Source organism: Pogona vitticeps, chromosome 6 (assembly GCF_051106095.1).
Source record: "Pogona vitticeps strain Pit_001003342236 chromosome 6, PviZW2.1, whole genome shotgun sequence".
Lineage (NCBI taxonomy): Eukaryota > Metazoa > Chordata > Lepidosauria > Squamata > Agamidae > Pogona > Pogona vitticeps.
In genome coordinates, this window is record NC_135788.1 from 57,609,312 (window position 1) to 57,622,681 (window position 13,370).

The following is a 13,370-nucleotide window of genomic DNA, read 5'->3' on the forward strand; positions in this document are numbered from 1 at the left end:
TATCAGAAATGTGCAGCCTGTTGTCATCCAGTCTTCAGTTGTAGAATTTTGAAGTAAGTGGTTAAATTGCATTGCTATACGTTGATGGAGACTTGTTAGATGCTTTAACCAAAGTCTGTACAGCTTATCTGGAACAGGTGCACTCCAATTTTTCACAGCCTTTACTTGCCTCTTAATCATTTCAGTTGTTATTACAGTATCATCCATTTGTTTTCCCTGAGTTTCTTTACAAATGTCTTTAATCCACAAGGTGTTTTTGTTGGGCTTTCCCACATTTCTTTTCATAATTTTAGAGCATCATCTTTACATAGGCCTAATTTCTTTTGCTCTGCATTTTCTCCTAGTGATGTATAGAATAATTGGTTATTTTAAAATTGTGTGTTTTCTTTATATTGTTTCAAGCATCCATCATATCCTTCAATTTTCTTTGCTTTGGCTGTTACTCTCTGCTTTAATTCTTCCATAGTTTCAACAATCATTTTCCTTTCTAGGTAATATATTTTGCATAGTCTGACTCTTACTTTTTCATTTTTAAGTTTTGAATCTTTCAAGTGTTTTTAGTTGCTAATGTCTGCATGTAATTCATTTATTTTTCGTTCCTGCTTTGTTTTCCATTTTGGGGTGCCATGAGTTTTCTGGGGTTTTCATAGCTTCTAACCAAGTTTCATGGTTACTATGGTAGCTGTGCTATACATGAGCTGGTTTGTTTCCTTAAGTGTGTTGGTCAGGATTGTTCTGATGACAACATTTGCATCATTCAGTAGATCTTTTACTGGTTTACTTTGTAATTGGCACAAACTGAAGAGGCATTGTCTTTCTGTGTTCTGCTAATATGGGTTATTATTTTTTTTCTTAGTGATGTTTGCTGTTCTGTCAACTCACAATTTCTGGGTTGTTCCATAAGTTGTTCCTCTACCGATATGTTTTCTTCCACTATTATGTATAACTCTCTCCTCCATTTGTTTTCCATATTATGGTCATTGTTCTGTGTTGATTTGCCACCTTTTCTAGATCTTGCAATTCCAGTCTTGAAAACACTTTACTCCGGATGATAAACCTTCTCTGATCCATTAATCATTGCTCAGTTATGTCACTACTTGGGTGTTTCCTTTTCCAAATTTCCATCATTCTTTTTTGAAAACCATGGGCTGTTGTCTTTGCCTTGTAATGAAATTTCATAATTTCTTGATTTTCAGCAGGAGTCCAAGTTTAGCTTCTTCTTCTTCTTCTTCTTCTTCTTCTTCTTCTTCTTCTCATCATCATCATCATCATCATCATCATCATCATCATCATCATCATCATCATCATCATCATCATCATCATCCAACAGAAGATTTAAAAACATAAATATAAAAAGAAAAAAACCCTAAGGTTCAACATAGAAGCAATCTTGTATATTTGAATAATTCTTCCGATGAGATCCTATTCATGACATCCCATTTTTATTCATTTTCTGTTCCTTTACTGCCAGCTTTTTACTTTCCACCAATTATAAAATAAATTCCGATTTAAATAAAAAGATGATTCTTCTTGTCCCTTTAGCCTCTTAGTTAATCTACTGTATCTATTTCTACACTTTCTAATTTTTTTAATGATCATATCATCATTTGGTGGATTTTCATCTTTCCAAACCTGTTTTACCTTTACATTCTTCATGTAGCTATGCAGCAGCCTGTCCTGGTCCCTCAACAGGGTCTGCTGAGCCCTGTATCCCATTTGTCACCAGATGACCAGAGGGGCATCTGACGCCACTCTGTCTCAACAAGGTCTGTACCCATGGAGTTGATGATGATGATGATGATGATTCAAAAACACTAGGTACAGTGAAAATTATAAAAAAATTGACTGGTATTATATAACAGATACAACTTCTAACCAAAAATCTAAGTACAGTGGTGCCTCGCTTAACGAGCACCCCGTTTAATGACAAAATCGCATAGCGATCGCATAAAAATGTTTTGAATGGGGAAAAATCACTTTGCGATGATCGGTAAGCTGTTTCGCTTACTGATTTTCACATAGCGATTTTTTCCAACAGTTGATTGGCGGTTCCAAAATGGCCGCCGGAAAGAATGGCTGCCCGCTCTTTTTTGGGACAGATTCCTCGCTTACCGGGCAGCAAAAATGGCTGCCGTATGGAGGATTTTCGCTTAAAGGTAAGTTTTTACCCCATTGGAACGCATTGAAGGGGTTTAAATGTGTTTCAATTGGGTTTTTTAAATCGCATAGCGATGTTTTCAGTTAGCGGCGATTTTTGCTGCACCGATTAACATCACTATGTGAGGCACCACTGTATGTGTTAAATATCGGCACAGTATGTGTGCTATTCCTAATATTGCCATTTTTGCTGCTCTGATTGTGTTATTTCTGTATTATTGTTATTGTTATTGTTATCATGATGATGATGATGATGATTATGTATGGGATAATTCCAATAAATATATTATAATAGGAGCGTGTGCATTAATAGATTAACATATTTCTCCCTTCTCTCCAAATCTGAAGATCCTTCATGAGAAACTTTAAGTAAATATTTAAAGGGTTTTAAATATTGAATTAAGTCTTAGTGGTCTGCAGCAAAAAAAATATTTAAAGAGGGTCTGTAGTAAAGAAAAGGTTAAGAACTTCTGCTCTACATAAAACACATTAGACTATAAAAACACCTTAGCCTTCCATTATCTGAAAAACTAACTCAGCTAGCTAGGTCAGTTTGTTTCTTTTATTTTTTCATCTCTGGGCATCCTGTATACCAATACTAATATTAAATAAGCTGCACCTCCTCTGTTAAAAACAAGTGTGCAGAAAGAAGGGGAAACATACACTGATGAGATCTATGTCCATCTTCTCAGTTCTCTGCAAAGAGAAGCTGGAGGGATACTTGTGGTGATATAGCCTCTACGGATCCACAGAAAGCTGTGGGCCTGCACAGAAGAACTAAAATTACCCCTTATTAAATTGCAATTGTAATGTAATCTAGTTATGCATTAATCACTAGGGAAATAAAATAATTTTCATCCAGCTATTTTAAAGTTCTTATAATTTGTCCTATCATCCTACTGCAGCTGGGAACATGGCCATGCTATGTGTCTGCACCTGTTAGCACAGGAGGACAGATGCTTTGAACGAGCCAGAAAGAGGCAACAGGCAGAAATGAAGGAGGAGCTACACTATGCTAACAAGCAGCTGATGATGGTGAGGACTAAGAATAATTTTGTCTTCATATTTACTGTTTTGGACTCAATGATCCTCAGGGTTTCTTCCAGCTCAAAAGCTGTATAAGAGACAATGACCGAGTCTCTAATTCTTCTGGCCTTCCAAAAACTTTAAGGTCCATTACATCTTTATTTATATTTATTTTATTTATTTTATTTATATCCTGCCTATCTAGTCGGTTAAGACCACTCTAGGCGGCTTACAAGAAACATACAGCAATATATATAAAAACAATACTACATAAAGAAAGAACATTCAATAAAATAGGACAAAGAGTGGGAGAGGAGAGGAAGGGGAGATCAAAAGTTGATTGAGGGGAAGGCCTGCCGGAACATCAATGTTTTTAGTTGCTTTTTAAAAATACCCAGCGAGGGAGCCGCGCGAATATCAGGAGGTAGATTATTCCAGAGGTGAGGAGCCACTGCCAAGAGGGCCTGATTTCTTGTCCTTTCCTTCTGGGCCTCCCTCAGCATTAGGCTCCTCAGCCTCACCTCCTGGCTCGCGCGAGTGACATGGGTAGATCTTGGTGAGAGTAGGCGTTCCGCCAATCTTCTTCAAGATTCTGAGAGATTAGTTTACCTAGATTATACCATGAGGAGAGGAAGAGATGGGTAACAACAAAAAGAGAGGAGGAGGAGAGAAAATAGTATAAATAAGTGTAAACTTGGGGTGGTGATGATGATGAATCTTACTGATTTTTTGGCTGCTACAAATTTTAAATTCCTGGAATGAGGTTTCAAAGGATAATAACAGAATTTTAGTATCATTTTCACAGAATTAATTCACAATGTTTATTAGAGGTGGGGATATTCATATTTGTATACAAATATGAATATCCCCATGCAGCTGGACCTAACGAGGGTTTGGCCCTCGAGACCAGACTGTCCGCTCACACATCCTGCCACAGTGCCGGTCCCACTCATCCTTCCAGTGGTGCCTGGAGATCTGTTCTCTTCCTGCTTGGTTGGCCACTCAGCAGCCATGTGGGGAGACTTGTCCTCTTGCCCCCTGCCTGGAGTAGGCAGCTGAGCAGGAAAAGATCAGAGCTCTGGGTGCCATTGGAAGGATGAGCAGGACCAGCACCATAGCAGGACGAGTCAGTGGATGGTCAAGTCCTGGGGGCCAGACCCTCATTAAGTCCAGCTGCATGGTGATATTCGTATCCATATATGAATATGAATATCCTCATCTCTAATGTTTATCTTGATACATAACTTGTATTGTGGACAGGAGAGTAGTGTTGGGAAGAATATGGAGAGGCAGAATGGTTTCCCATAGGTAAAGGTGTCAGACAATCTGCATTTTTTCACCTTATCTCTTCAATCTGTACAAAGAAAATATAGAGAAAATCAGACTTGATTCAGATGAAGGAAGAGTGAAAGTTGGTGGAAGAAACACCAATAACTTAAAATATGCAGATGACACCAACTTACTGGCAGAAAGCAGCAATGACCTGAGATGACTTTTAGTGGAAGTGAAAAAAGAAAGTGCCAAACAAGGCTGTACTTAAGACTAATACCAGGGCTAAAGAAGAACTACACAGCTTTATGCTGACAATGAAGAAATTGATATAATGAAATATTTTGTATACCTTGGTTCAAATCATCAATCTAAATGGAGACTGCAGCCAAGAAATCACAAGAAGAGTGAGACTAAGAAGAATTAGAAAAGATTATCAAGTGTAAGAATGTGTCACTGAAGATTAAGACAAATGTCATCCACACTCTTGTGTTCCTGATTACTATGTATGGGTGTGAAAGCCAGAGAGTAAAGAAAGATCACAGGGGAAAAATCATCTGAAAAATGATGTTTAAGGTGCCTAAATGATGAACATGCTGGTCCTAGAGGAACTGACACCTGAACTATCTCTGGAAGCAAAACATGTTGAAATTGAGACTGTCCTATCTTTGGAATATCATGAGAAGTCAAGATTCTCTGGAAAAGGCAATAATTGTTGTAAAGGTTGAAGGCAGCAGCAAAAGACGAAATCAAATATGAAATGGATTGACTCTCTAAAGAAAGGCAAATCTTTGAGTATACAAGAGTTGAGCGGGGCTATTGAGGAAAGGACATTTTGGCAGTTGCTCATGGAAAGGGTGATCATAACAAAGAGGTGACTTAACAATACACAACAACCAGGGCAGAACAGAGGGAGGGGGCAGTGGGACAAGTTGGCATGGGCCTATGATTCTGAGTTAAGGACAATATTCCCTCAAAGCTGCACATGCATGCTTGCCCAAAGCTCAGTAAGGGTTGCTGGCAGCTGGTTTCTTTACTTCCCATTTTAAATGGAGCCCTGCCCACCCTCATGCAAATGAAATGAGGCTCCTGTGCAGCAAGACAGAAACTTAGAGGGAATGTTTGCTAAGAGGCAACCTTTAGCACTAAATATTAAAATTTGAAAAAAGATTAATACAGATAAAATACAAACAAATTCAGATAATAGAAACCAACTCTGCGCTAAATTTTGCTGAGATTATTGGTGTTGTTATACCAGAAGCTAGGAACAGCATTGACTCACTTAAGCAAGCCACTGTAGTTTTACAGATAAACATAGAATTGTAACCCATTCTGACTCTCTTCTCTTTCTAACAGGCAGGAGTGGATTAAGGTGGCCATGAGCCCCTAGGACCTAGGCTGTTCAATGTGTGGGTCCCCTGCTCTCCCTAACCTCCTGTCCCACTTACTCATCATGCTCTCCTTGGAAAAAAAGCCATTCAGTTCCAAGTTTAAAAGCAAGTTGGGGATATTACATGGCTACACTCAGAGCACAGTGGGTATACACATACACATTTGATATAGCAACCTTTATTATAAACAAAAATACAACATTTAAAAGACATTTGAATTGCATCAGCAAGCCAGCAATTGATCTGTTAGCCATGTGTTTTTACTGATCATCTTTTAGTTAAGTAATTTAAGTGTAAAAACACAGACACACGTCCTGTTGCCAAATAATTGCCCTCTTAACAAAGCCTGTGCATTAATCCACGCTTGCCAATAAGTAAGGCTCAGAACCAGAACCAATTAGTTAACAAGATCATTGAACTGCTTACATAGATACATGTCCTACTAAGTAAAATCAGTCTTCCAATAAATGTATATAAGTAAGATGTTGTCATTTAGTCGTTAAGTCGTGTCTGACTCTTCATGACCCCATGGGCAAGAGCACGACAGGCCCTGCCTCCCAGAGTTGGGTCAAATTTATGTTGGTAGCTTCAATGACACTGTCAAACCATCTCGTCCTCTCTTGCCCACTTCTTTTGCCTTCACACTTTCCGAACACCAGGGTCTTTTCCAGGGAGTTTTCTCTTCTCATGAGATGGCCAAGTATTGGAGCCTCAGCTTCACGATCTGTCCTTCCAGTGAGCACTCAGGGTTGATTTCCTTCAGAATTGATAGGTTTGATCTCCTTGCAGTCCAGGGGACTCTCAAGAATCTCCTCCAGCACCACAATTCAAAAGCATCAATTCTTCGGCGGTCAGCCCTTTTTATGGTCCTGTGCTCACTTCCATTAATCAAACCATAACTTTGATTATGCAGATCTGACGGAAAGGTAATGTCTCTGTTTTTTAAGATGCTGTCTAGGTTTGTCATCTCTTTCCTCTCAAGAAGCAGGGGTCTTTTAAACTCGTGGCTGCTGTCACCATCTGCAGTGATCATGGAGCCCAAGAAAGTAAAGTCTGTCACCACCTCCATATCTTCCCATTCTGTTTGCCAGGAGGTGCTGGGACCAGTGGCCATGATCTTAGGGTTTTTTTTTAATGTTGAGCTTCAGACCATTTTTTGCACTCTCTTTCACCATCATTAAGAGGTTCTTTAATTCCTCATCACTTTCTGCCATCAGAGTAGTATCATCTACATATCTGAGGTTGTTGATATTTCTTACGGCAATATTAATTCCTGCTTCAGATTCATCCAGTCCAGCCTTTCACATGATATATTCTGCATAAAAGTGAAATAAGCAGGGACACAATATACAGCCTTGTCTTACTCCTTTCCCAATTTTGAACCAATCAGTTGTTCCATATCCAGTTCTAACTGCTGTTCCTGTCCCACGTATAGGTTTCTCAGGAGATAGATAAGGTAAGTAAGGCACTCCCATTTCTTTAAGAACTTGCCATAGTTTGTTGTGGTTGATACAGTCAAAGGCTTTTGCATAATCAATGAAACAGAAGTAAATGTTTTCCTGGAACTCTCTGGCTTTCTCCATGAACCAGCGCATTTTAGCCATTTGGTCTTAGTTCCTCTGCCCCTTCGAAATCCACCTTGTGCTTCTGGGAGTTCTCGATCCACATACTGCTGAAGCCTACCTTGTACAGTTTTGAGCATAACTTTGCTAGCATGTGAAATGAGTGAAATTGTATGGTAGTTGGAGCGTTCTATGGCACTGCCCTTCTTTGGGATTGGGATCTCTTCCAATCCTCTGGCCACTGCTGAGTTTTCCAAACTTGAGTGTAGCACCTTAACAGCATCATTTTTTAAGTTTTCAAATAGTTCAATTGGAATGCCATCACCTCCACTGTCCTTGTTGTTAGCCATGCTTTCTAAGGCTCACTTGACTTCACTCTCCAGGATGTCTGGCTCAAGATCAGCAACCACTGCTATCTGGGTTGTCCAGGACCTCCAGATCTTTCTGGTATAATTCCTCTGTGTATTCTTGACACCTCTTCTTGATGTCTTCTGCTTCTGTGAGGTCCCTACCATTTGTGTCCTTTATCGTGTCCATCTTTGCACAAAACGTTCCTTTAATATCTCCAGTTTTATTGAATAGATCTCTGGTTTTTCCCTTTCTGTTATTTTCCTCTATATCTTTGCATTGTTCATTTAAGAAGGCCCTCTTGTCTCTCCTTGCTATTCTTTGGGAGTCAGCATTCAATTTTCTGTAACTTTCCCTATCTCCTTTGGATTTTGTTTCCCTTCTCTTCTCTGCTATTTGCAAGGCCTTGTTGGACAGCCACTTTGCTTTCTTACATTTCCTTTTCTTTGGGATGGTTTTTGTTGCTGCCTCCTGTACAATGTTTCCAGCCTACATCCATAGTTCTTCAGGCACTCTGTCCACCAAATCTAGTTCCTTAAATCTGTTCTTCACTTCCCCTGTGTATTCATAAGAGATTTGGTTTAGATTATACCTGACTAGCCCAGTGGTTTTTCCTATTTTCTTCAGTTTAAGCTTGAGTTTTGCTGTAAGAAGCTGATGATCAGAGCTGCTGGAAAGCTTTCTATCCTGTTAATACTCAGGACTAAGTCTTTCTCGAAGCCTGACCCGAAGCTTGTCTGCTGTGAAAGGAGAATCTGGAGGCGGTTCAGGTGTTTCTGATCTCTCAGCATTCTCTTCAGCCTCAGTTAACCCTTCTGGTTCCAGGTCTTCGGATGCACTCATGACACTATCCCCCTCCCCAGGACTCCCCCCTTCAGATGGGCTGGGTTGATCGGGGTAGGTAGCATGGAACTGCTGTATCAAATCAGGGGCATGTAGATTACTGGCGGGTTCCCACGATCGATCCTCAGGACTGTAACCCTCCCAATCCACAAAATACTGAAGACCCCCCTCGGTGGATTTGGGAGTCCAGGACCTGACAGACCTCATATTCTTCCTCGCCATTGATCAGAACAGGTGGTGGTGGAGCTGGGGGCAAGGGTCGAGCAGGGTCTGGGGCTGAGACAGGAACAAGGAGGGATCGATGGAAAACCGGGTGGACACGGAGAATATCTGGAAGTTGTAGCCGGAAGGCAACAGGGTTGATTTGTTCTATGATTACATAGGGTCCTATAAACCGAGGGTCCAACTTACGGGTTCGGCCAGGTTGGCGAAGGTGACGGGTAGAAGGCCAGACCCGGTCTCCTGGTTTCAGAGGTGGCCCTTCTTGTCGCTTCCGGTCGTCCGCTGTTTTATAAGCTTCTTTAGCCTGCTGAAGCTGCTCTCGGAGTAATTCTTGGAGGGCCTGCAACTCACGTATATGGGCATTGGCAGCAGGAACCATGGTCGAGGGTACAGAAGCTGGGAAAAGTGAGGATGGTACCCATAGTTGGCTTCAAAGGGTGTCTGTTCTGTAGATGTGTGTACAGCATTATTGTAAGCAAATTCTGCCAGGGGTAACAGGGTAGCCCAATTATCTTGCTGATAGCAGGTGTAGCAACAGAGATACTGTTCCAGGGTGGCATTTGTACGCTCGGTCTGTCCATCTGTTTGAGGGTGATATGCTGAGGACAAGTGCACCTGGGTATCCAAACTGGAGTGTAAGGCTTGCCAGAACCGGGAAGTGAACTGGGAACCACGATCAGAAATTAGGTGCGTCGGGAGACCATGTAGACGGAAAACATGATGGAGGTCGAGTTGAGCGGTGTCAGGAGCTGTGGGAGGTTTGGAACATGGGACAAAATGAGCCATCTTAGTAAACAGGCCCACTATTACTAAGATACAGGTATACCCTTGTGACCGCGGGAGATCTGTGATGAAATCCAAGGATACTGTGTCCCAAGGGCCAGGCGGTACAGGTAATGGCTGCAGCAGACCTGAAGGATTAGCTGGTATGTCCTTGGCTCGATGGCAAACCTCACAGGAACCAACATATCGGGCGACGTCAGCTCGAACCTGGGGCCACCAGAACTCTCGTGTGAGCAAGTGCAGAGTTTTGTATTGACCAAAATGTCCTGCAGGAGGGGAATCATGAGTCAGATGGAGGACCTGAGCTCGGAGGGGCCCCGGAGGAATATATACGCGTCCACAATGTAATAGGAGGCCCTGATGGTTAGTTAAAGTCATTGACCGAGCCCTCTTGAAGTTCCTGCAGACGTTGCTTGGCCCAGGAATCTTGAGCTTGGCTGGCTCGAATCTCTTCAGCCAGGGAGTGAGTGGTTACGGCTGCAAAGACTGAAGGAGGCAGGATTGGTGAAATCGGGGTTTCTTCCGAGGTCATAACGGCGTATTCTGGTTTGCAGGACAAGGCATCAGCTTTCCGATTCTGGGTATGCGGGACATAAGTAATACGGAAGTCGAACCGGGAGAAAAAGAGACTCCATCGGATTTGGCGTTGGTTAAGGTATCGGGCTGTTTGTAAGTGTTCCAGGTTTTGATAATGTCAAAACTTGGACTGGGTGACGGGCCCCTTTGAGGTAATGCCTCCAAACCTCGAACACCGTTTTGATGGCCAAAAGTTCTCGCTCCCAGATGGTGTAATTACGCTCCGAGGGTGTGAACTGCCGGGAGTAGAACACACAGGGCTGCAGTGGTGGTGAGGGGTCCTCCCGCTGGGACAGTATTGCGCCCAGGGCAACACTGGAGGCATCTGTTTCCACGGTAAACGGTAGCCGGGGATCCAGATAGCGTAGGATGGGCTCAGTGGTAAAACGGGTCTTTAGGGTGGTAAAGGCATGATCTGCCTCTGGAGTCCAAAGGAATGGCTCTTTGGGCCGGAGGAGGTGGGACAGTGGCGTGGTTACATCCGCGTAAGATGGTATGAACTGATGGTAATAATTCGCAAAGCCGAGAAACCGTTGCACATCCTTACGATTCCGAGGTTTCTGCCAGTCCAGTACCATCTCGATCTTCTTTGGGTCCATCTGGATCCCTTGGGGAGATACAATGTGACCCAGGAACTCGACTTCTCGCAGGTTAAATTTGCATTTCTCCAGCTTGGCGTAGAGTCGATGTTCTCGTAACCGTTGTAAAACCTGGCAAACATGTTCTGTATGCTGAGCGGGGTCTCGGGAATAAATCAGAATGTCATCTAGGTAAACGATTACAAAGCGATCGAGCAAGTCCCAAAAGATGACATTCATGAATCGCTGGAACACCACTGAAGCGTCAATCCGAAAGGCATTCATACTGGCCATAACGTGTTCCAAAAGCAGTCTTCCACTCATTGCCATCACGAATTTGCACCAAATTACAGTGGTGCCCCGTATAGCGAGGTTAATCCGTTCCGGATTAACCTTCGCTATGCGAAAACATCGCTGTACGGGGCAGGAAAAGCCTATTGAAACGCATTAAACTTAGTTTAATGCGTTCCAATAGGCGCCAAAACTTACCCCTCCAGCGATGTTTTCGCGGTCCGGCGGCCATTTTGGAGCCACCGATCAGCTGATCGGTGGCTCCAAAATGGCTGCCGGATGACCCGAAATGCCCCCCCGCAGCATTTTCGCGACCTCGGTAAGCAAGGGGAGGGCGCGAAAACACTGACGGGGGCCATTTTGGGTCATCCGGCGGCCATTTTGGAGCCGCCGATCAGCTGATCGGTGGCTCCAAAATGGCCGCCAGACGCCCCGATCGTCGCAAAGCGAGTGCGGTGATTAGGGCAGCTCCGTATAGCGATCCCCAAAAAGGGATCGCTATACGGATTCTTCGTTGTACGGTGCGCTCGTTAAGCGAGGCACCACTGTATAGGTGCTATGGAGATCCAACTTGGTATAGACTTGGGCCCCTTTAAGGCGATCCAGAAGCTCGCTGATCAAGGGTAGAGGGTAGCGGTCTCTAACAGTTATCTTGTTCAAAGCTCTGTAATCATTGCAGGGGCGGAGCTCCCCACCCTTCTTTTTAACAAAGATGACAGGAGCAGACAGAGGTGACGTGGATAGCCGAATGAATCCCCGTTTCAGATTTTTATCGAGAAATGCCCTCAAGGCTGCGAGTTCGGGTTCCGACATGGGGTAAATCCGTGCCACAGGAAGGGGAGCCCCAGACACCAAATTAATAGCACAGTCAAAGGGTCGGTGCGGAGGTAGTTGGTCAGCCCCCTTCTCCTCAAAGACATCAGCAAAGTCCTCATACTCCGAGGGTATTACGGACTTGTCTGCTGACCCTGCTGCGGCCAAGATAGCTGGTGGATCCAGATGCGGACATGGATCCCTGAAACCTAACTCTCCTCGTGTCCAGTCCATTAGGGGGTTATGGGTTCGGAGCCAGGAAAGTCCCAAAATAAGTGGAAAACAGGGCATGCGGGCGATGTTGAACTGCAGTTGCTCCTGATGCTGTTGAACCTGGAGGATGACGGGTTGGGTTTCTTGGGTCACGGGACCGGAGCAAAGGAGACGTCCATCTATGGATTCGACTAGGGTCGGGATCTCTTTATCTTGTACAGGGATCCAGTGCTGTTTCACAAAAATGGTGTTGATGAAATAGCGATCCGCCCCAGAGTCTACCATAGCATGAACAAACAACCAAAGTCCATCTGGCAGGCAAAGTTTAACTGGGACAAGGAATGGTCCCAGGATGCTAAGGTATGGTTCAGGAGACCCAGCTAAGTGCCCCACATCTGAGGGTCCATTCAGACATGGGGCAATTCTTTTACTGGCAACGGTTTCACAGAGTCAAGGTTACGCCGCTTAACCAAACAGCCAGAAGCAAAGTGTCCTGCTCCCCCACAGTACAGACAAAGATTCTGGGAGCGTCATCATGTCTTTTCCTCAGGGCTGAGGCGGGGTCGAGTTGCTCCCAATTGCATAGGTTCAGAATCCTCTGATCTGATATTGGGGGCTGGCAAGGGTGACTGCAGGAGGCAGGAACCGCCCTGTGCTAAGCGTCGGCTCTCCAAGCGGCCATCAATGCGTAAGCATAGAGTGATTAGCTCTTGCAGCGTGTTGGGTCGGTCTACACGTGCCAGCTCATCCAGGATCCCATCAGCTAACCCCTCCATATATTGGTCCATAAGAGCTGCCTCATTCCAGAGTAAATCTTGAGCCAGGAGTCTGAACTCGGTAGAATACTGGGAAACTGAAGCCTTTCCCTGTTTCAGGGCCTGAATCTTTCTGTTAGCTGTGGCAGCTTGCAAGGGGTTAGCAAACGCGGCTGAGATATGTTCCAGAAAACCCTGGTAGTTAGTTAACAGGGGTGAAGGAGCAAGGAGCATAGGAGTAGCCCATTTACCTGCCTGACCCTTGAGTAAACTGATTATAAAGCATACCTTGGTTTTGTCTGTGGGAACGTCTCTGGCATGCAGCTCAATGTACAGCTTACACTGTGTCAAGAATGCTGGAAACTCCTCCACGCTTCCTTCAAATTTTTCAGGAGGAAACACAGGACACTTAGCTTGAGAAGCAGTGTCGGCTTGTAATTGTATTTGTTGCTGTTGAAGCTGGCCGACTGTCTGCGTAAGGAACTGCACCTGAGCAAACACAGCATTCAGCAGACCTGAGTCTTCGTTTGCTTTCCCCTCCAT

General features: G+C 43.8%; 2 protein-coding genes across 6 annotated transcripts in view; one reads left to right on the forward strand and one right to left on the reverse strand.

Annotated features, from left to right (window-relative positions):
* The window catches only part of CNTNAP2 (contactin associated protein 2), a 2,051,986-nt gene that overhangs the window by 585,196 nt on the left and 1,453,420 nt on the right, over positions 1 to 13,370 (reverse strand). The gene's annotated exons all lie outside the window — the stretch shown is intronic.
* The window catches only part of CFAP141 (cilia and flagella associated protein 141), a 79,477-nt gene that overhangs the window by 12,899 nt on the left and 53,208 nt on the right, over positions 1 to 13,370 (forward strand). For all 3 annotated transcript variants that reach the window (XM_078377435.1, XM_020814821.3, XM_078377434.1), the window contains exon 3: positions 3,063 to 3,192. In XM_078377435.1, the coding sequence (XP_078233561.1) occupies positions 3,063 to 3,192 (130 nt within the window). The remainder of the gene's footprint in view (positions 1 to 3,062; positions 3,193 to 13,370) is intronic.